The sequence below is a fragment of the Pygocentrus nattereri genome, chromosome 3, assembly GCF_015220715.1.
Source record: "Pygocentrus nattereri isolate fPygNat1 chromosome 3, fPygNat1.pri, whole genome shotgun sequence".
Classification (NCBI taxonomy): domain Eukaryota; kingdom Metazoa; phylum Chordata; class Actinopteri; order Characiformes; family Serrasalmidae; genus Pygocentrus; species Pygocentrus nattereri.
The window spans coordinates 40,667,027-40,691,549 of record NC_051213.1 but is presented as its reverse complement, the minus strand read 5'-3'; the positions used below and the strand labels follow the sequence as shown (position 1 = coordinate 40,691,549).

The 24,523-nt window shown below is 37.7% G+C and overlaps 1 protein-coding gene across 1 annotated transcript; it reads left to right on the top strand.

Annotated features, from left to right (window-relative positions):
* Nucleotides 1-378: 378 nt before the first annotated feature.
* pck2 (phosphoenolpyruvate carboxykinase 2 (mitochondrial)) lies at nucleotides 379-24,273 on the top strand. The gene is made up of 10 exons (XM_017715976.2): nucleotides 379-1,052; nucleotides 5,585-5,800; nucleotides 7,304-7,488; nucleotides 10,607-10,813; nucleotides 12,534-12,721; nucleotides 12,910-13,072; nucleotides 14,519-14,734; nucleotides 16,117-16,254; nucleotides 16,562-16,657; nucleotides 23,120-24,273. Exons 1-10 carry the CDS (start codon nucleotides 1,021-1,023, stop codon nucleotides 23,587-23,589), a joined length of 1,911 nt encoding a protein of 636 aa, XP_017571465.1. The 5' UTR covers nucleotides 379-1,020; the 3' UTR covers nucleotides 23,590-24,273.
* The last annotated feature ends 250 nt before the right edge of the window (nucleotides 24,274-24,523 follow it).

Genomic DNA, 24,523 nt, shown 5'->3' with positions numbered 1-24,523 from the left:
CATAGCTTTCCTGGCATTTATTGCACCTAGCGACTAGTAGGACAGCCTCCTTTTTTGCCTGCCTAAATGTATACTTATGCTTACAACACAATTCAACGAAACGGGCTTAGATCAGTAAATTATACTTTAAAAAAGCTCAAATCCAAAGCTAACAGGCGACAACGTCGATAAATTAAATAAGCTATTTAGAATGCCCAACATTACACAGACACACGTTTTCTGAACGAGGGAGGCGGCGCAGATAGTTTATCGCTTATTCTATGCCTCCTCCCTCCGCTGTTGTTTATTAACTTGTAAACGTGCTTACTTGGCAAAACCGAGTACGCTGTATACCCAAAGCTATAGCCAATGGGAAGTCTAAAAAAATAACCCATTTGCGATGTGAACTGTACAACTTCTTTTAAAACCAGCGCAAAGCTTGTGTCACGTTTATGCAAGCCACAGCCTACATTATACCTTCACGGATTCAGGAACAGGAACAGCAGTCGAGAGCTTGCGTCAGCCGGTGATAGGAGGTTTTACAGTTGGCTGCGTGTGCAGTGGAAGATGAAGTTGTTCTTGATATTAGAAACCGACACACACCTCAAAACACAAGCTAAAAGATTCTAGGATTGAAATAATGCTATAGCTTTCTCCCGCGGGACGTTTTAAGGGGGTGGTTAGACCAGCATGAACTTTCTGTTGTCTGCACTGATAGAGCCTTTTAGTTGACGTGGCGGACTGTGACTACGGACAGGCGAAGTACTATTATTTGCACATCAAACCGATGCGATTCATGTTTAGTATTAACCAATAGGCATGATTGGAAGAAGAGCATTGGTACTTGAGCAAGAGATGTGTGGCGTCAAGATACGTTTCACGTGTTAAAGTGCAAGGGTCTCTCAGGCTAACCTCAAAACTGGGGCTTCTAGCTTAGAGATCGGTCATATATAAGAGGTGGTTGGAGGGGAAGCGCAGGCACTCCCAGGACACTCTCCTTATTTTTGGAACATTTCTTTTGTTACTAGCCTGTGTCTCAAGATGTCGTGTCGTTTATTGGGGGTGCTGAGAAGGTATGTGTGTTTTTTTAACCCTTTTTAGCATAAAATGAAATGGTTTTTTGTAACGTTTGCATGTATTACCATTGTTGCAAAGCGCATAAGACACTTAACCAGCTATCAAAGTTACTGTACGAGTGTAGGTGCTCGTTGACCTCGGTGGAAATTCAACCATCTTCATTTGATTTCTCGCTAAATAAACGTTCGGCAAAGAAAATAAGACTATATTTACACTTTCCCAAGAAGAACGGAGAACAAACCATAAGAGAATATTTCAAGAACGTCCTTTGTTTACACCGGTTACACCAGTTTTCTTCATTTGGTGTTGGGGCCCCTCAGAGAAACCAGCATTCACAGGTCTTACTGGTTGGGAGTGTAGTTTCTAATCTACAGCTATTATAGTATTAACTCTTAAATACTAAAAAAAAAATTGACATTTGTTCTGAGTGCCACAGCTAGCCGTTGTAATTTTCAAAAATAAGTGTCATGTTTGCTGTTGTTGCATTTTTTCCTTGCAGCCACATTTTCTAACTGGGGTAAAGAGTTGTTGCAGATATGTATTTTTATATGATAAAGAGCATTACTGTAATCCTGTCATCTAGTAACAAATGCATCCTCCTTTGATAAAAAGGCATAACATTTGAGATTTCTTCAGGTGACAAAGCACAACCTTAGAGATGTTCTTTATATGAGGAACGATGCTAAGATCAGAGTTTATCTTGCCAAGCTTTCAAACTTATCCTGGTTTATCCAACTTTTTTGACATCCAACTAGACACATCTTTCAAACTTATAAGAAAACATGAAATTTAATCTCTAAGTCTCCCCAGAGGCACTATTTATAGGGTTTATTTATAATGGATTCCCATCGATCTCCACAAGTGACTTCACAATGCTATGATGAGTGACTTCTCAGACCAACTTAAAATTTCTATTAGCAAGTATCAGAGTGATCATTTTTTCTGGCCCAGAAAGACATACATGACATATACAAATGTCATGATCTGGTTTATTTGGCTACATGGCTATTTAGAACGATTAGGAAAATGGTCGTCCCTTCCGAGCTTTCTGCAATTTTCAAGTCCCCAATATGTAAAGTTATTGAGCTATTTAATCACTATTGTGTGATTTGTGATTGATTAACAAAAATAAATGGACAAAAATAAATTGTAATGACAGCAAATTCTTTTGGGAAAATTAAAGTTGTTGCCTTGTGGGGGAAATCTTTACTTTTAGTGATTGTTCAGTGCTTCTGTATATCTGTATTCCATCATACAGCATTTAGATCATAAATAAACATTTGTTGATATTCAGTTAGTGGACAGTTTCAGCATATGTGAGCTGTAGCAAGCTTAGGAGAATCTCTTTTTGCTACAAGTGATTTAATTTCTGATTTAAAGTCCATTAGGCATGACCCAATCACTTTAGGGCAAGAACAAATAGCCTGTAAGTTTAAGATGTGGTTTCAGAAACGGCAATCTGTGGTAGTCTTAAAGGAAGTCACTCTCTACGCTACACATCATTTTATATATGTTTACATTCTTTTAGCTAAATTCATGTGAAATAAAACTTTCTTAATGAGCAAAGCATCTGTCTTTCTAAAGTTAATTGAAGCTGAATGAGGCATATTTTTTAAATGTATTTGGTTATAGTTTGCTGTCTGCATTAAAGAGAGCTGAAAATATGAAACCAAATTTGCCACACTTTAGCTGACGGAACTTGAACTTGTTGACACAAAGACTAGATGTTCTTGACCTGCTGAGAAATTATTAACTGATTTGTGACCCTTGTTAGTGGAAGATGGTTTCTTCTTCTAAGACCATTTAACAGCATTCAGGTGTAAGGCTGGCTTTCTAGTGAAGTATAATGTAATCTAGTGTTTCTAATCCTCGTTCCTTTATTGTTCTGCATTCCTTTACTGTTATTTTCTTTTAGAGTGAGTGATATCATTGCTCACAGACAGCAGGAAATCATCTCTTTAAGCTTTCTCTGACATAGAGCATGCTGCTGACTGATAGATTTCTTAGAGAGCATGCTTATAAGTGTTTTGTTTCTGACATGGATTCAGTCTCTGTTCCTGAGCTACAAGATAATTTCTAAAACATTGACATTTCTTCAACTGAAAATTAGTTATTTGAAAAATTCTGCGAGACTGTATATGACGTGAGCGTTCATGTGTGCCTGTGCTTGGGGGAGCAATTAAACCAAGGACTGTAGGGCGGAGGGGGAGTAAATGCGTATAAGCTTGCCTGATTGGCCCACTCTCAAGGAGGTGTGTGTTTGGCTTCTGAGGAAGGAAAAGGAGCAAAGCTCACAAGCTATCTATGAAAGTAAATGAAAGAGCAAAATAAAAAAATCAGTGTAGTGAAATCCTGATAAACTGACAACTTATCTGTTTTATCTGGTGTCAGTTTATCAGACTGCTGCACGTATTTTGATATCTTTGTAAAACCTCAGTTATGTGCAATGTGTTCCAAAAACAGATATTAGAAATAATAAAATTCCTTTGATGAGTAAAGCGTTGGACATCTGTGTCTTTAAGCATTTAATACATTATAAAGCAGTAAATGCTGCATATTTTCAGACCTTATTTTTTTCAGAGAAATAAGTTTTAGCATGATGTAATAAGCAGGTTCTGTGAATGAAGGGTTAGACACCAATGAAAGGGAAAGAGAACAGCAGTGTCTTCCTCATTTGTCTCTTGAACTTTATTCATCTAATCAAGTCACTCCATTTGAAAGTATTTCTCATAACTTTCTTAGTCAAAGAAGTTAACAAAGCTAGCTACAGCTCAGAAAATGGAGATGGTAAAAAGACTCATTGTCTTATTAACTCTTATTATTTGTCTTGCACTTTATCACTCTCTCACACATCATACCCCTAAACAGGAGGTAATAATTAATTGACCTTTTCTTATTTTTTGTGTATTAGTTATCAGTTTTTCCTGTAGATGAGTGTGACTCAACCTAGATAGACATTTTGAACAGCAGTTGAGCAATAGACTTTTTTCATAATTGAGCAAGAACTTTTCTTGGATTTGTGCCAAGAAATGTCTGAAGAGCAGTTCTTTATATTTGCCTGTGCTTTACAAATCCTATATTTAAGTCTTTTCTTCATGTACATCTTCATCCCACAAGCATGAATGTTTCTAAACATGTTCATTCATTTTAATATATTTTGTCCTATTAATACACAGTTGTCTGAAAGTTTTGGAATAGCAAGGACAGTTCCTTTGTTTTTGCTGCACACTGAAGACGTTTGAGTTTGAGATCAAAAGATGAATGAGACGATAGATCAGAATTTCAGATTTTATTTGTTGATATTTACATCGAAACAGGGCAGTGGCAGCTTATAGGTTAGAGATTTGGGGGTTCTGTGCCCATGCAACAACTACATGAAGCTGGTGACCCACTGACATTACCAACTGCTGCATTTTTCTTTTGTGATGTTTTTCCAGGCTTTGACCACAGTTGCTTTTAGTTGTTGTTTATTTTGGGTTTTTTTCATTTCAGTCTTTTATTCAGGAGGTGAAATGAATGCCGAATTGTGATTGACTTGGCCAGTCTAAAACCTTTCAATTTTTCCCAGATAAAGGCCTGTGTTGTGTTGGAATCATGTTTTGGGTCATTGTCTTGCTGCAAGATGGAGTTCCTCCCAGATACATTGGATGCATTTCCTTGAATGGCAGAATGTTTCTGTAGACTTCTGAAATCATTCTGCTGCTACCGTAATTAATTAAATCATCAATAAAGATTAGTGAGCCTGTTCCAGAAGCGTCCATGACACTACCTCCACCATGTTTGACAGATAAGGTTATAGATCACAAACAGATACTTTCTTTCTCCATACTTTTGCCTTTCAGTCACTTGGTAGAGGTTAATCTTGGTCTCATCAGTCCGTAAAAGTGTTCCAGAACTTTTGTTGCTCACTTCTGTATTTCTTCGTGAATCTGATTCGCTGTATTCTCTCTCATATTTTTCTCAAAATCTTCTTCAACAGTTGATTGTGCTGCTTAAACCCCTGCCTTGTGGAATTTTTCTGTTATCAACTGCTGTTGTTTTTTTATTGGTTAGCACACCAGTGCTTTCTTTCATTTTCAAGACCTTTCCAATCCAAATTGTTGTATTGGCTATGCTCAATGCTTTGTGCATCTTTTCTCAGCTTTGAAATTCCTTGTTTTTCTCCCATACACTGTTAAAAAAGATGGTTCTTTAATGTTGCTTTATTAAAGAAAATGCTTCTATATAGTACCATGAACACTCAAAGAACCCTTTGCATGATTAAAAGGTTCTTTTCATTGTGAAAGGGTTCGTCAGATTGATGAAGAATCTTTTATACATAGTTGTATATAGAACCTTTGTGTTTTATATAGTACCAAAAAGTGTTCTTCTATTGTTATGATGTCAAGCTTATAACAAGAGAAGAACGTTTTTTGGTGCTATATTCTGACCTGTATGTTAATTAGTTTAATTACCAAAATTACTTGATTTCTCTGTAATGGTGATTTATTATGTACCTAACAATTGGTGGATGGTATTGTGTTTACAGGCGGGAGAGTTTTGGCGCAGCTGCTGTAGGGTGTCGCTCCCTGGCTTCCATTCCCCAGCTCCCCCAAGCTGTGGCAGAATTTGTCTCTGGTGCTGTGGCAGAATGCAATCCTGCTAAAGTGCATGTGGTGACGGGCACACCTGAAGAGACAGCAGACATTTTGGCTGGCATGGAAAATGAAGGCATGGTGAAAAAATTGCAGAAATATAAGAACTGGTGAGTAATGCAATCTCAATTCTAAGTTATTGCACTTAAAGTAGGAAGGAGCATTGTTTTCTTTGCACATCTGAGGAGAATGTATGATGTGGATGTGAGTTTTTTTTGCTGAGGAGAAATATCTAAGCAGCTAGAGGCTAAAGCAAAATGTTGACCTCTGACCTCACTGTTGCCTTGAAGAAACTGTAGAGTTATTGAGAGAGATCTCTTTCTTTTATATGGGTTGATTCCTTATCCAATTTTGCTTCCAATTTTTTTTCTTATTTAGACCAAAATTCGCAATGCTTGTAGCTTATATAGCATATAGTATTAGCATAAAGGCATTTGCTGAATTGCATACTCACTTTGTAAACAACAAAAATGTAGTCGTACAGGAAAGTGCAGAGTAAAATTCAAGATGCTGTTATGCCTGGGTGATAAGATAATATATAACAATGTAATATTTTGTTTTTATTATTAACTCGAGTATTATTGTTAACATGTAACATGTTAACATTTGTATTTGTAGGGAAATTCTAAACAAAGGAGGTGTTTGTAGCCAAGTTGAGTGACCTTGTCAATCTTTTGCATTCCCACTACAGCAAGCCTTCTGTTAAACCAAAAAAGGGTTGAGAAAGATGTCAAATCACCATATTTGAGTGCTTTGGGGTAATTTAGACATTGAATGCAGTAAACAGCAGTGATCCCATTCAGCATTACAAATAAATTACTGTCAGAAAGGTTTTTCATTTCTCACTATATTGGTTAGCTTATTTTCTTAGTTCATACATAACTGAATGTAGCAGTTTATGGTATTTTATAAATGTTATACTTCAGTAATTTACAGTATTGCTTTCTTTTCTGAAAAATGGCATGTCATTTACAGCAATCTAATATTGTGTTATCAATCTTTAGCATAGGCCTTAAAGATCAGGAACTAGCACCTTTATGGAACAAATTTCTAATTTCTGTGAACATGAAAAAACATGTGAAAGCATAGCAAATGTAATCTTGAACCATCCACATAAAGTGTTGTAAATTTGACTAAAACATTGCTACCTGTGAGAATTACATTATGTCACATGTACTTGTCACATCATGTCAGTGCATTGGAAGTTCACAACCCACACTGTTAGGCCCGGATTGTCCATTGGGTTCTATGAGAGCGTGCCCAGGGGCCTGAAACATTAGTGAGGGTTCCACAAGCAGTTATGAGAAAATCTAAACAGCTCTCTTGACTCAAGGTCTGCCAAATGCCGTACATGTATGGGTGGTACTTTACTAGCAGGACAGTGGGAGGGTGTTACTTTGAATGTACTTTCAATTTGAGGCTCCAGATATTTGAAAGATGTGCATGGGCAATCTGTAAAGGCAAGACCTAAAACTTCAGCAGAGAGGGGGGTGCCCATTGCTGGAAAATTACAAATAATATACTTTAATAAGAAAGCAATGCTAAAAATCACTTTAACTGTTAAATGATTATTAAAGCATTGTACTGATTTATAAATATGCTGTTTGTTGTAGCTGGCTGGCCCGCACAGACCCTAAAGATGTGGCTCGTGTAGAGAGTAAGACAGTGGTAGTGACTAGGCAGCAGAGAGACGCTGTTCCCATTCCAAGCAGCAACATCAAGAGCCAGCTCGGCAATTGGATGAGTGAGAGCGACTTCCTGAAAGCAAGAGAGGACCGTTTCCCAGCCTGCATGACAGGTCTGTTTGTGTGTCACAGTTAAGCTTCTGGAGGGATTCTGAATTGTCTGGTTGTACTGCCTGATGAAAGAGCAGAAACATTAATGTGTTTTGACTTTGACGTCTTTCCTTTGCGTAAGTCCTTAGCTAGTTTTCAATTAGAAATTATTTTGGACATTGTAGCAGGTTAATTAAATTAGGTACATGTAAAATGAATGTATGTTATGTTTGTTTCACTTTTTTGATATAATGTTTTCCTGGACTATTTATTTGCTCTTTATCACATTGCTCTTCTTAATGTAGAAGAGAAATCTCTAGTAACAACTGTGTGTCTAGATCTGAGATATATTAGATGGTAAACAAAACATCATAGTAAACATGTTGTGTGTGGGAGAAATCCTAAGACCTAAGAGTTTTTGGACAGCAGCAGATTTTTATGGTCAGCCAACTGAGTCAGAGCTCAGCAAGGCTTGTGGGGTGCTCTGATCAGCAGGATGGCTAAGGCTCAATGAAGTGTGAGGGCAACCAAGGCTATCCCACCTTGTCCAACCTGACAGAAGTGCAACTGTGGTACAAGTCAAAAAGAAATTTTTTTATTGTTACCACTTGTCTGCCATCAGAAGTGCCCACAATGGACACCTGAGCATTGGAACTGGATCTAGGAGCAATAGAAGGAGGTCGTCTGCTCTGATGGTTCCTGTTTTATTTTACATTGCATGGATGGCCGGGCATGTGTGCATCATGTCACTTGGGAAGTGATTGCATCAGGATGCGCTGTGGGAGGCACACAATCCGGTGGAGAGAGTGTAATGCTCTGCGCAGTGCTCTCCTGGGAAAATCTGGAGTTTGACACGTGCCACCTACCTAAACTTAGTTGCAAGCAAGGTACATCAATGGTATTCCCTGACAGTAGTGGCCTCTTTCAGCATGATATTATGCCATACTGCACACTTTGTTCAGGAATGGTTTGAACATGGAACATGGTGAAGAGTTCAAGGTGTTGCCCTGGCCTCCAAATTGCCGTCATTTTAATCAAGCATCTGTGGGATAAGCTGGAACAACAAGTCTCATACACAGTGGCTCTGCTTCACAACTTGCAGTACTCTGAGAATCTGCTCTTCACATTTTGTTGCCAGATACCAGAGGGCACCTTCAGAGTCCATGCCTCGGTGGGTTAGAGATGTTTTGATGGCACACAGAGGACCAATAGCATATTAGGCAGGTGGTCATAGTGTTTTGGCTCATCTGTGTACATCCTGAATTATTTACACTCATTAGGAGCTGATTTTTTTTTTCCCCCTTTTAACAAATGCTCTCTATGGTGTCCATGCTCAGTACCACCAGACCTTTAATTTTGTACACATTCTTGTGTCTCATTATTTTTTGAACAGTTTTGCTGTTAAACATGTTTGAAAAATATTTCATGTTTGATGCAACACCCTCAGCCAGGAGTGACATGGGAGTGATCTGGGGTTCAGCACTATTCATTGTGGGAACGTCTTGTGGCATCCTCCCCAGGATTCCTAAAAGCTTTTTTATTTAAAATGAAGATTTTAAACATCACATCATTCTGGAATTCAGTACTGATCGCTGAACATCTCTTCTACATGCCTTCTCTTTACTAACAGAGAAGCTATTTATTTATTTATTTATTTATTAATTACAATATGTTACTGCTGGGCTACTTTGCCACACTAAAACAAACCTTTCCACCTAGATAACCTGATAAACATTTTAGAGGTCTGCTTCCCAACCCAAGGCTTGTTACAATTTTGGGTTTTAGGTTGATTTTTACATGCACAACAACAGGCTCAATTTGGGTCTGTTTTTTAGTCCTTTTTTTATTTAGTAGATTTGCCCTTTTCAACAGCATTTCATTCTTAAATTCATTCGCTTATGCATTTTCTCTCTTGCAATTTCTGTCTCTAGTCTGTAGTCTATAGCTGTGTTTTGTCATAGCACTGGAGTTTTTCAGAGTTTGTGAATGGATCAGATATGCACATCTGTGTGTGAAACTTGGCCATTTAAGGCTGGTTAAAAAATATGCCCAGGAAAGGGGACGCCCCTGCCCTCAGCCCTCCCCTTTCCTGTCTTTGGGCACATTTGTACTTGGACATGTTTCTTGTAGTGAATAGGAGTAACTGTTTTTGTGTAAAAAAAAAAAAAAAAAAAAATTAATTCATCTGTGTTTATTCATTTTGCCACTTAAGTAATTAGTATTAGTTATGTTAGATCATTTTGAGTCTTGGCATATACACCAGTCAGGCATACCATTATGACCACCTTGTTTCTACGCTCATTGTCCATTTTATCAGCTCCACTCACTGTATAGCTGCTCTTTGTAGTTCTACAATTACAGACTATAGTCCACCCGTTTCCCTGCATACTATGGTAGCCCCTTTTGCCATGTTCTTCAGTGGTCAGGACCCCCATGGACCCTCACAGAGCAGGTACTATTTGGGTGGTGGATCATACTTCGCACTGCAGTGACACTGACATGGTGGTGGTATGGTGTAAACACTGTATCCACTCACAGTCCACTCTATTAGACCCTCTTACCTTGTCAGTCTACCTTGTAGATGTAAAGTCAGAGACGATAGGGCTACATTCTGTAATTGTAGAACTACAAAGTGCACCTATGTAGTAAGTGGAGCTGATAAAATGGACAGTGAGTGTAAAAAAACCAAGGAGGTGGTCATAATGTTATGCCTGATCAGTGTAATAGTGAAGTAAAAGTCGAATTAAAAGAGTTTGTGTATATCATATACCTCCATTTGATGTTTCATCATTTCAAGACAGAAGATTTTTATGGCATACTGTATTTGAAGATTACAATGAAGTACAATCAGAAAAAAATATTTTTGGGTAAGAAATGCCAAAGACTTTGACAAATTCCAATGAAAAGTGGCATTAGTATTGCTGTGCCAGTAATAAAATAATAAAAGACCTTATATAGTGTTTTTATAGGTCTGATGCAGATTTGTGTTTTATTACAGTATTTCCTTTGTATTCCTGAGCAAACTCAAAAAGAGTTCATTGTTTTGACACCACGCAACAAAAATGTGTGAAATCACAAACACCATTATGTGACAACCCATTAAATATGGCTCTTAATTGTTCTTTCCTTGTCTCCCCATAGGTCGGACAATGTATGTTATCCCTTTCAGTATGGGTCCGGTTAACTCCTCATTGGCCAAATTTGGTGTTCAGGTAACGGACTCTCCATATGTGGTAGCCAGCATGGGAATTATGACTCGCACAGGAACACCTGTCATGGAGAAACTTGCACAAGGGGTAGAGTTTGTGCGTTGCCAACACTCATTGGGCAGACCTCTACCACTTAAAGGTACTGATGTTGTATTCCAGTCAAGCTACGTTTTTATACAGTGCCCTTCAGAATCATTGGCACCCTTGATAAAGATGAGCAAAAAAGGGGATGAAGAAACATTTATGAAGAATGGCAAAATTATTCAAATAAAAAAAAAAAATAACACCCCCCAACAAGTAATTTATTTGTAGGATGTGTAAGAACAATTTTTATCCTGTTGGAAAACATCACAGGTGGCTCTTCATGAAAACTGAAAAATTGGCTACTAAAAATACATTAAGTTATTTTATATGGTCATAGAATATTTGTATTTAATATTTGCAAGAATAGTAGTTCTAGCCTTTTATTTTATTTTTGTAAGTTTTTCTTGAAAACAAAGGGTTAAAATCCATGGTGGGATGTACATATATAATTTTACTGCACTGCAGTTTTTGGTTTTCTTTCCCAAGTTCAATGTAAAATCTAAAAACAAATTTTTCGGGGGCATGTATTCATATTGCCTGCCTGTTTTTATTGGAGGCATATAGTAATCAGAAATGTGCCTCCTGAGCAAGAATGTTTTAGAACAAAATGAATCCGCATCAGTGAACGTGTACATCCATCATTGACACTGGCACAGGAGTGTACCTCTAATGTGTGCACCAGGGAGCAGGGTCACATTTTCCAAACTATAATGTATGAACTATGAAGGTGATCCATGTTTTTAACATTAGCTAGCTCCCTGAACCTGAATGTTTGGTTAGCTAATGTAATTTACTTACATAAATGACAGTTAATCACAAATGAGTTAAGTTCTCAAATTTACTGTGTTGGACTTGTAGCCTGTCATGGTAGTAGGTCATCATTTACACTGACTGTTTATCCTACTCTGCTGGATTTTGAATTATACAAACCGCACCCCAGCTGCAGTCATGTACATGCCTCCTAGACAGACAAGTTCTGCATGCATATACTCCTACCTGACTGTCTGCATGTTCTCATTGTGTGTTGCCATCTTAAATGAAGAACTATGGGATTTACAATCCCTATTTGTACAGTATCAATCAATTTAATACTGTATTTATTTATTTTTTTATGCCTGTCAAAGGAAATCTCATCAGCATATCTGAATTGTACCATCAGAAAAAAATGAACAAAGCTAGTTTAAGGTTTATAGAAATAGGAGTGAAGTTTTTAATGGGGGGGCTCAAACATTAGAGTTTATGTTTAACATTTATCATTCTCTTAGTTCAATATATTGGTCTTGGCAAGACAAAATTTTGAAGTTTAAGAAATGGTAGCTGTTTCCTCATTCCTTCGTGACTGCATCAATTTGGTTAATGGAATAGAAAAAAATCTGATTATTTTTGGGAATTGTTTTTATTATGTGACTATCAACTGTATATTACATAAGTGTTGCTCCTAAGATATAGACTTGGCTTTTTAGCTTTGCCTTCATGATTGTGCTATGAGATGTCACCCATTTGCCTCGCAGTCAAATTGGAGAGCATTGTCCATGCCTGTGATGCATAGATCACCTAAATTGAATTGAATTTATACATTTCTCATTATGTTAGATCTCTAGAGCATAGAGCTGCTCTAAGACTGAAGTTCTGTCAGGCTGGTGATTAATCTGCCTTTTTAATAATGGAGGAATATTGCACTTGTACAACAAGCTTGAGCTGTGTTGTAACGTTCAACATGAAGTGAAGATGGGGGGGAAAAAATCATAAGCAAAATACTTCTTCATCCATCTCAGCTCCGTTGGTGAACCAGTGGCCTTGTAATCCAGAGAAGGTGTTGATTGCACATCTCCCAGACAGCAGGCAGATCCTATCTTTTGGAAGTGGCTATGGTGGAAATTCACTTCTTGGAAAGAAGTGTTTTGCCCTCCGTATTGCCTCTTGCATTGCCAAAGATGAGGGATGGCTGGCTGAGCACATGCTGGTGAGAGTAACTGGCGAGAGTGCTTGTTTTTTGTGAAAACAAGTGATTTTTAATACAACTTTAAAAGATCAAAACTATTTTAATCTTCCTAATCTGCTGACATATTGACTAAGCATTCACATCTACACATGCATGCAGAGTGACTCAACTTTTTAAATGCTTATTATCCTTTGTCTTTTATGCTCCAGATTTTAGGAATCACAAATCCTCAGGGTGTGAAACGGTATTTTGCAGCAGCTTTCCCAAGTGCCTGTGGGAAAACCAACCTGGCCATGATGAAGCCAGCACTGCCAGGTTGGAAGGTGGAATGTGTGGGAGATGATATCGCTTGGATGAAGTTTGACAGTCAGGGTGAGGACATAATTTTAGTGTCATTCCTGGTTGTTGTATTAGTGCTGCTAGTATTATTAAGCTGGCATTAAAGATGAACTTGCCCTTATTAGTCTCACAATGGGGAAATTTCACCTCTGCAATGTAACCCATCCATGCCGTCAAACACCATTTGTGTTTGACACACTACGGGGCAGTGAGCAGTGCCCTGAATGGTGGGCAGCCCTATCCACGGTGCCAGGGGAGCCGTTGTGGGTTAGGTGCCTTGCTTAAGGGCACCTCAGTCATGTACTGTTGGCTCAGGGGAACGAACCTGTGACCTTCCGGTCACAAGGCTGGTTTCTTAACCTCCAGTCTGAGTTCATGCACTGTGGTGTGAGTCATTTGCTAATATGTTCAACAATATTTTGATTTTGTTTCATCATTTGAAGTACACTGCTTGCTTTAGAAGCTTCCTACTGTGTGGTTAAAATAGTTTTTTGCAATAAATAAAAAAATAATCTAGCTAATAATAGATGCCCATGAACCCTAATGTAGCACATCATACGAAAATATGTTGTTCAAAACCTAATAAAGTAGTAGTCTAACAGTGGACTGAAATTTCAACGAATGCAATGTTATTTCTTGCACTGCTTTAGTAAAGTGAAGCTCATTGCTGATTTCTTTACAGATTTCAAGACTGGTTGCAAACTTTATTATATTGTACTGTTTTGTATTAAAAATCATATTAGCTCGTGTCTGCAGTATAGTTTCACTTCAGATTTTTGCCAAAGTAATTCAGTATATTTCTAATATGCAATAAATGCAGAATGCCATCTTTAATTTACCATACCTTATCCTGCTAAGTCAAATTGAGCAATGCAAAACCTGTATTACACTGTTGTAAATGGAGAAAAGACATGGTTATCATTTCACTGTTTGCTACCATTGTTAAATGGTATCCTGTTGCCATTTCCTGTCTTGAAATAGTCTGTGTTATGTGAAGCTGATGTTAAGAACATTCTATTAGTCAGGCATATTGCTGAACACAAGAGGAATGGTGCTTCTTGTTTCAGCAAAAAGTTGTAGTTCCTCTTTTGGAAAATTCCAACAATTAAATTATTGTTACTTGATTTACTTTTTTTTTCTTTTAAAGTAAAATTAGTGACTGTGTTGGGATTAACCTGGCAGATAAACGGGTCACACTTAATACATTCACAAATATAAATATCTGGAATTTGTTTAAAGGCTAATACTACTAATAGTATTTCCTAGATTTTTGGCAGAAATTATTTAACCTCATGCAAAATAATACTTAGCTCATGGCACTACGTGAGCTATTCATGGTTTGTCAGATATTTTAAATACATGGCAATAACTAGGCTGTAGCACAGGTTGTTAATTGGCTAATTAAATTAATAAACAAACAACAAAGGTAATAAATGGTTCCTAGGACTGATGCAGGGAACTCTTCTATTTATTTTCCAGGCAAACTCCGAGCCATTAACCCTGAGAATGGGTTCTTTGGTGTTGCTCCTGGCACCTCTGTGAAGACAAACCCTCATGCAATGAAAACCATTTCTGAGAATACAATATTCACAAATGTGGGGGAGACCAGTGATGGTGGAGTTTGGTGGGAGGGCCTTGATCATCCTGAACCAGATATTTCTCTTACAGACTGGCATGGAAAGCCCTGGAAATCTGGTAAGGTCTGCTTGGGAGACTATTATAAAAAAAACATTGTTAATTATTTGCAAAATGCTGACCTGCCTCACTTTGTTACTAATGCTATGTCTTATAAACTTTCAGTTCAAGACATCTAGTAATATTCATAGCACTAACAGACTAAATCATTCAGTAATAGACTAATCAGACCAGGGAGCCTTTCAGCCTCTATGCAGATAAGGGGGAAATTATGTAAATGTTTAGTTTTTGCCAAGCCATTCCTTAAAATAAAGTGAAACTTACACAAAGGTATGATTGTTAATAGTGCTTGAATGTAACTGTTTCATCATTTATTATACACTGGGAAAGTAGAAAGAAAGCCAACTTCAGTGTCAAATTTCACCTCGGCACCCAAACCAGTTCCCAAAACACTCGGTGTTGCTAAAAGAAGAGATGATGCAGCACTGTGGTAAACATGCCCTGTCTTAGGTTCTTTGAAGCCTGCCATCAAATTCAAATTGGGCTTATATTTTTCAGAAAATAATAAAATTACTTGCTTTCAACATTTCATATATTTCTTTGTACTATTTTCAATTAAATTTAGGGCTTACATGTTTTTATCTACATTTTGCATAGCATCCAAACTTTTTTGGAAACAGGGTTGTAAGAAGGTGAGTTTGAATACAGTAGGGCTGGACAATATTTATTTGTTGTCATTGCTATAAATTACTTCACAATATGTCAATATGTTGATGGATATTGTCAGTACTTCAAACACTTTCTAATTGTATGCTTGATTACATAATTAGAGCATAATTAGAATTATGAGAGAACATAATTAGTTCTGTTTAATTTAATATTGTTGAGTTAAAATAGGGGTAGCATAGTGGTGCAGTAGGTAGTGCTGTCGCTAGAAGGGCCTGGGTTCGATTCCTGGTGGCAACCAGGGTTTTCTGTGTGGAATTTGCATGTTCTCCCTGTGTCTGTGTGTTTTTCCTCCGGGTACTCCCGTTTCCTCCCGTAGTCCAAAGACATGCAGTCTGGCCAATTGGACATGCTAAATTGCCCCTTGGTGTGAATGTGTGTGTCAGTGTATATGTCTGTCTCATTGCCCTGCGATGGACTGCAAACCTGTCAAGGTTGTTTGCTTCCTTCTGCCCAATGACCGCTGCGCTGACATAGGCTCCAGCTCCCCCAAAATACAGAAGGATTAGAGTTTATAGTTTATAAGATTTTTAAATGTGGCAATTTATAGATATCTGAAGAATTTAATATTTTATGGAATTGTGTATCATGAAACATTTTTGAAGTATTGTAATTTTACATTTGACACTTCAAGTGTACAGTATATTGTATCATGAGGATTCTAACTTCTCTGTCCATTATTGCCTCTCTGTGGTGTCTTCCTTTCTTTTCCGTAGGCTCTTCGTTGCTGTGCGCGCACCCTAATTCCAGGTTCTGTGCTCCTGCAGCCCAATGTCCCATCATAGACCCCCTTTGGGAGAGTGACGAGGGAGTGCCTATTGATGCCATCATATTTGGTGGGAGGAGACCAGAGGGTTGGTACCAAAGACTGAAAACCAGTTCTCTTTCTTGCTCTTCGCCATATCTTATATGTTGGCAATAACACAAACTGCATGTTTTACTGTTGTCTAACAGCATTGTGTAACCTAAACAGTCAGAAGTGGTACTTACATGGAATTTTAAAGTGTTTAAGCATTAGTGATGTTAATCTGTAATGTACTTGTTTGCTCAAACAGTTGCACTAACTGTTGTGTGGTCGTTTTAACAAAAACAAATTGCAGTAGACCACTTTAGTCAATTAAAATAAAAAACTATATTTTAATCTCATCTTCTCTTCCTCAGGAGTGCCTCTGGTGTATGAAACTTTTAACTGGAGCCATGGAGTGTTTGTGGGTGCTGCCATGAGATCTGAATCTACAGCAGCTGCTGAACATAAAGGTACATCTAGCTTTAAGGCATTCAACCAGTTTTCAAAAGATTTGCATAATTCAGAATGGTTTAATGTAAAATGGTGCATTATAGAAGAGCTTACTAACTTTGATTTCTTTATAATGGTGGTGAGAGGAACCAGGGTCTCAATAGTGCAAATCTAACCATTTTTCAGCTACGCAAAATGACCAGTGAACCAATGCATTTTTAATTTTTATATGCAGTTTTGATAATGGTACAATGGTGATGAATCTGGAAAAAAATCTTTACTTTGGGTACTGTTTGTTTTACGACTCACTTCCAAAAAAAGTTGGGAGACATGCAAATAAATGCAAATACAGTGTATATAAAAAGTCTACACACCCCTGTTCAAATGCCAGGTCTTTGTGATGTAAAAAAAATGACAGCAAGACAAATCATTTCACAACTTTTTTCACCTTTAACGTGACCTATAACCTGTACAATGCAATTGAAAAACAAACAGAAACCTTTACCTTGGAAAAATATAAAATAAAAAACTTAAAATAACCTGGTTGCATAAATATGCACACCCTTAAACTAATACTTTGTTGCAGCACCTTTGGCTTTTATTATAGCACTCAGTCTTTTGAACTGTTCATAATTTCATCCACCCTGACTAAGGACCCAGTTCCAGCTGAAGGAAAAACAGCCCCAAAGCATGATGCTGCCACCACCATGCTTCACTGTAGGTATGGTGTTCTTTTGGTGAGGAGCAGTGTTGTTTTTGCGCCAAATATACCTTTTGGAATTATGTCCAAAAAGCTCAACCTTGGTTTCATCAGACCATAACACATTTTTTGCAAAATTAAGCTGGGCTTGGATGGTTTTCTTTGAAAGATAAGGCTTCTGCCTTGCCACCCTACCCCATAGCCCAGACATATGAAGAAGACGGGAGATTGTTGTTACATGTGCTGCACAGCCAGTACTTGCCAGAAATTCTTGCAGCTCCTTCAGTGTTGCTGTCGGCCTCTTGGCAGCCTCCCTGACCAGTTTTCTTCTTATCATCAATTTTGGACGGACGTCCTGTTCTTGGTAATGTCACTGTTGTGCCATGTTTTCTCCACTTGATGATGACAGTCTTCACTGTTTTCCATGATATATTTAATGACTTGGAAATTATTTTGTAGCCTTCACCTAACTGATATCTTTGAATAATGAGATCCCTCTGATGCTCTGGCAGCTCTTTGCAGAACATGGCTTGTGCTGGAAGATGTGGCTACAAAAATGTCAGGACAAGCCTACTAGAACAGCTGAACTTATTTGGGGTAGATCAGAGACACTTTAATTGGTGACAGGTGTGTGCTCCAATTTAACATGAGTTTTGAATGTAATTGGTTAAATCTGAACACAGCCACACCCCCAGTTATAAAAGTGTGCACACTTATGCAACCACATTATCTCAGTTGTTTATTTTTACTTCACCTCCCTGAAAGATGTCTGTTTGTTTTTCAATTGCATTGTACAGGTTATAGGTCACATTAAAGGTGGGAAAAGTTGTGAAATGATTTGTCTTGCTGACATTTTTTTACATCACAAAAACCTGGCATTTGAACAGGGGTGTGTAGACTTTTTATATCCACTGTACAAATAAATACCTCTAATAGTGATGGGTACCTCTGTGAAGGCACCATTAATGTTGAAATACACACACTTACATATTGGAACAACATATGCTGCCTTTTTATTGCCGTCTTTTTACAGAGACGTCTTTGCTTACTTCAAGATGGCAACACCAAGAAACGTTATGCATGTCCAACAGTGTAATCAGAGGGTACAGGTGCTAAACAGACCTATCTGACCCCTATTTAAAAAAAAACATTGTGCATTATGAAGTGTAAAATGTAGCAGTGATGGCTCCTGAGACAGCGGATAACTTGTAACAGAAGAATGGCAAAAAAAATACTGCTTTCAAAATGAAATCAATTGGTGTTTTCAGTCCCCAGGCATTCATTAAGTTATGTTAAATGGAAAGGTGATAACACAATGCTAAACTTGCTCCTGTCCCAACTCTCTTGGAGTGTGTTACAGGCATTATATTTGGAATGTGAAAAAGTTGATTAGGTCATCATATGGTTTTCAGTTTTATTCAGATCAATCAGAATTTACTGATCACTGCTTTTGCATTTTATACTGTCTAGATTTTTTTTGGTATTGAGGTTTTTTTGGTATTGCATTTTAAAACTACATTTGAAGGTGTTTTTATAACCATAGGCATTTTTAAATGCAAGTAGTGAAATTTTGGATTAATTTTAAAATTTGTCATATGATGCTTGATAAATATATAGACAGTGCTATCACATGTGATATTTATAAAGCATTAATGGGTCCAAATACCACTTTTGCTCATGTCCCACAAATATGATCTTAAATGTTATGTAAAAAGAGTTAATTCAATTACAATATGAGATTATTTAAAATCTAATTGTTTCATATAAATATTACTTTATTACATATTAAAAAAAATTTTTCATTGTCATTTATATGATTTATTTATTTATTTATTTAAATCAGGACTGTAACTTGCATGAACCCACTTCTTTCTTTCACTTTTGTTGCCTGGGAATGCAGTACTACTAAAATATGACTGTTTGAGCGCTGTACCAGCTCTATAGTTGTATGGAACAGACATGATTTAATGCTTCTACAGCTTTTTAGGCTGTTACCAAAGAGGGTAGTTTGCTCTATAGTTACGCCACTTGTCTCATCACTCACACTTGGACACAGGAGAAAAGATCACTGATCGCTCTACTCAAATGGAATATGTAACTCCACATTTCAGGTGTTGTTAAAGCATGTTTGGCGACTCATTTTACTCTTCGCCCCTCCCTCTCTAATCATGACGTGATTAGTGTGCCCTCTTGTGGCAACAGCAGAGTGTCCCAGAGCATCAGCAGAGTATCAACCATTCCTTATAGTTTTATTGAGGAAGCGCTAATTCGCTTTTAACTCCACTACATCATGCAAAGTCTGTCATTCCTTTTGGCTTATGTGTGTTTAAAAATGTAACCTGTCAAAACGAAGTGTGAAGCAAGCACACCAATTAAGGCAAAGCGCACACTGTTTTGAGCTTGATTTGACCTGTTGGACATACTGGCCCAATGCAAGCATACGGTTCAACATCAGTGCAGTAGAGTAAAATTTTGGGAGTGCCTGTTCCAACATAAATGATGGAACTAACAAAATAACCTAATCTAACTCACAAAATGACTAATCCACAAAATAGAAATATGTACACACATGCAGTTGTGGCTGGCATGTTTCTATTTTCTGAATTTATACAAACATTTTTTCAGTTTATAGTAAATTAGATTTGGCTAGTTTATGTTTATGAACATAGACCTACAGATGCAATATAGTAAAGGAAAACTCATTTGTAAACCTGTTAAAAGCAAGTTTTTATTAAACTTGTAACAAAGTTGCAAATAAATCTTAAACTGAAACTTTATTTTACTGCATAGAATGATTATTTTATTCTGCTGTGGAGCTGCATGTCGCAGAAACCCTTAGCTGGCTTCTCTGGCACTTTGGTTTATAAACCATATTACATGTTTCCACTCATTTTCCGCCTGGTTGTAGTTGCTGCCAACCAGAGGACCATCAAGCAAGCGATGTTAAAGCTTTTACCCAACTCGGAAACAAATTACAAATTCTCTCACAACTTTTATTGCCAAGGATTTGCGTCCAACTCCCCCAGTCTCTACAACGAGACCAAAATCGAATCACTGAAGAAAATGGGTAGGATGTAACGTGATGTGCGGACACCCATTGCCACGGAATCTTATTTCACCGTAACAGCACATTTTATCGCAGATGAGTGGCAGCCTGTGTCTCATGTGCTCCAAACAAGAGCAATGAATGCCCTCCGAATCGTAATCGAATTGTGGAGATTCCCACCCCTCAAATATATATATACATATATATATATATTACACAACCCCAATTCCAATGAAGTTGGGATGTTGTGTAAAACATAAATAAAAACAGAATACAATGATTTGCAAATCCTTTTCAACCTATATTCAATTGAATGCACTACAAAGACAAGATATTTAATGTTCAAACAGATAAACTTTATTGTTTTTTGCAAATATTCACTCATTTTGAAATTGATGCCTGCAACACGTTCCAAAGAAGTTGGGACAGGGGCATTTTTACCACTGTGTTACATCACCTTTCCTTTTAACAGCACTCAATAAGCGTTTGGGAACTGAAGACACTAATTGTTAAAGCTTTGTAGGTGGAATTCTTTCCCATTCTTGCTTGATGTACAGCTTCAGTTAATCAACAGTCCGGGGTCTCCGTTGTCGTATTTTGCGCTTCATAATGCGCCACACATTTACGATGGGAGACGGGTCTGGACTGCAGGCAGGCCAGTTTAGTACCCGCACTCTTTTACTATGAAGCCATGCTGTTGTAACACGTGCAGAATGTGGCTTGGCATTGTCTTGCTGAAATAAGCAGGACGTCCCTGAAAAAGACGTTGCTTGGATGGCAGCATATGTTGCTCCAAAACCTGTATGTACCTTTCAGCATTAATGGTGTTTTCAAAGATGTGCAAGTTACCCATGCCATGGGCACTAACACACCCCCATACCATCAGAGATGCTAGCTTTTGAACTTTGCGCTGATAACAATCCGGACAGTCCTTTTCCTCTTTGGCCTGGAGGACACGACAACCATGATTTCCAAAAACAATTTGAAATGTGGACTCGTCAGACCACAGGACAATTTTCCACTTTACATCTTTCCATCTCAGATGAGCTCGGGCCCAGAGAAGCCGGCGGCATTTCTGGGTGTTGTTGATATGTGGCTTTCACTTTGCATGTTAGAGTTTTAACTTGCACTTGTAGATGGAGCGATGAACTGTGTTCACTGACAGTGGTTTTCTGAAGTGTTCCTGAGCCCATGTGGTAATATCCATTACAGAATGATGCCGGTTTTTAATGCAGTCCCGTCTGAGGGATCAAAGGTCATGGACATTCAGCGTTGGTTTTCTGTCTTGCTGCTTACTTCAGAGATTTCTCCTGATTCTCTGAATCTTTTGATGATATTATGGACTGTAGATGATGAAATGCACGTTGAGAAACGTTCTTAAACTGTTGGACTATTTGATCACGCCGTTGTTCACAAAGTGGTGAACCTCGCCCCATCCTTGCTTGTGAACGACTGAGCCTTTCAGGGATGCTCCCTTTATACCCAGTCATGACACTCACCTGTTTCCAATTAACCTGTTCACCTATGGAATGTTCCAAAGAGTTGTTTTTTTTTAGCATTCCTCAACTTTCCCAGTCTTTTGTTGCCCCTGTCCCAACTTCTTTGAAACGTGTTGCAGGCATCAAATTCAAAATGAGTGAATATTTGCAAAAAACACTAAGGTTTATCCGTTTGAACATTAAATAGCTTGTCTTTGTAGTGTATTCAATTGAATATAGGTTGAAAAGGATTTTCTGTTTTTATTTGTTTCACACAACATCCCAGCTTCATTGGAATTGGGGTTGGAAGTGGTCAAAGGCATGCGTGTATTGTGTATTTTACAATGGCTCCGACCATGGCTCACTCAATCAGATTTTAGGAACAGGAACTACAGGAACTATCCCTTTTATAAATGGTCAGTAGGTAACAGCTGACAGACCCTCTCTTGGCTAAAATAAGCACAACACAAAACATCTGCCAGGCCTTTCTTAGGAGTTTCTAATATGTTTCTAATTCACAGTTTTAAAAGAGGGACATTTCCAGGGACAGGCCAGAGAACGTGTTTAGAGAAGAATTACCACTCTACAATGTCTTTCAGGCTTCTCAAATGTTATAGGGCGCTGTCAAGCAAGTGAAAAATGAATGGGTTGATGTGGAGCATTTGAGCAAAATCCTAATTTTTAATGTTTAAACATTTATAATGCTAAGGAATGCATTGAATTCTTGAACACAGAACAGCATAACATTTTTATGTTAGCATAACATTGCTGTTTTGTTTTTTTTTATAGAAAAAAGGAAGCGTATTGATAAATTTTCTTTACCTGAAATACATCCTTCTACTTTCTGAAATTAAAGGAAAGTTCTGGGCAAGTGATGTAAAAAATAATTTCTAATTTTTAGTTGTCCATTTACTCCCCTTGAGTGTTTTGTCTAGTTAAGATGGTTCTGTAATACTGTTTTCTTATCTGGAGCTAGGATAAAATTATGAACTTAAGAACGGTTGTTCTGTAATAGCTACTTTTTCGAAATCCAGTCCTAACTGAAGTTGTCATGGTAACTAAACATATAAGTTAAGATTAAAGTATTTCTGTGATACAGCCCCACATATCTATATATCCAGATATGTTGAAGTGTAAATTTTCATGCGGTGTACTTGTTTTTTCACATGACTGTAGTTGTTTTATCAAGCAGTAACTTGCATGTTGTTTGGTAGTGACTAGTATTTTTTTTCTAAATTTTGAAACTCCTCTCCATCAGGTAAAGTGATCATGCATGACCCATTTGCTATGCGCCCTTTCTTCGGCTACAACTTTGGTGACTACCTGGCCCACTGGCTAAGCATGGAGACAAGGAAAAAACCCACCCAGCTCCCCAAGATCTTCCATGTGAACTGGTTCAGGAAAGATCCTGAGACCAATTCCTTTCTGTGGCCTGGTTTTGGTGAGAATGCTCGGGTCCTTGAGTGGATCTTCCGAAGATGCAGCCGGACCACTGAAGATGAAGCTGCTAAAAAGAGCATTATAGGTTGGCTGCCTCAAGAAGGTTCCATCAACACAAAAGGCTTGGGGCAGAAAGTAGAAATGGGTGCACTCTTTGATGTTCCTAAAACATTCTGGCAGAAGGAAGCCCATGAGCTACGAGCCTACCTTACCCAGCAAGTGGGGGCTGACCTGCCTGAGCAGGTGGAAAGAGAGCTGAGGGCATTGGAAGAGAGAGTAAGAAATTGAGAAACAAGATGGTGATTCAGTGTATAGTACCTTAAACATTTGCTGCATTGTGGCAGTAGTCTAGTAAGGCACAGAGCTGAGTGACCGAAGTAACACATTTTTTAAAGCTATTTGTAATTCTGTACCAACCTAACAGACAGACCAGTCACATAAACATGGGAGGCATAGATTTACTCACTGAGAGCAGGAATTTTTTTTTTTGAGGAAATTTCATCTCAGTCTGTGATGTTGTATCTTGATGGCTTCCATTACACTTCCAAACACTCTGCGGGATGTTTACAAACTACAGTTCCAAGTATCGTCTTTTATTGTGTTCTTTCTCATTTACTTTACAAGAAATGAAAAACGTATAGGACTAAACTTAAAGGATGGAGTGTGTAATTCAGCTGATTTATTTTATAAATCAAATTGGTAATGGGGTTTAAGATCTGATCTGACTTAATAAACTACTTAAAATTTATCAGATTATTTACTTGGTGAGTGAATCAACTACACACATGCAACAAATATTTCAGAATAGTACAATAAGTCCAAATAGCGCAATAAGCATTTGTGATTTTATGTATGTCAAAGTCTTAATTTAATCCTTTGCAAAACACTCATTATTATTTACAGTTATCATCCAACACCTAGTTTGACTAAGCAACACAATTACCTAAATCAAGAGATTAAATTTACCAACAAAAAAAAAAAGGTAATGGCCAGGGGTTACTGCCCCCTTGCCTGGATATGTCCTTATAAAGTAGCTTTTATATTCATGTTTTCTTCATTTTCTTTTGCAGTTCTTGCTACAAATGATTTGTGTACAAAATTGGGATGCTGTGCAAAATGCAAATAATAACAGAATGGAGTGATGTGCAAATCATCGTCATTTATCGCTGTGTTGCATCAACTCTTCTTTTAAGAACACACTAAGTGTTTGGAAACTGAGGAG

Bases quoted from the DNA above. Each gene is read 5' to 3' on its own strand.
- pck2 (XM_017715976.2), top strand. From the start codon at position 1,021: ATGTCGTGTCGTTTATTGGGGGTGCTGAGAAG. The intron at 14,735-16,116 runs GTAAGGTCTGCT...TCTTTTCCGTAG, and splicing joins TGGAAAGCCCTGGAAATCTG to GCTCTTCGTTGCTGTGCGCG. The intron at 16,255-16,561 runs GTTGGTACCAAA...TCTCTTCCTCAG, and splicing joins TGGTGGGAGGAGACCAGAGG to GAGTGCCTCTGGTGTATGAA.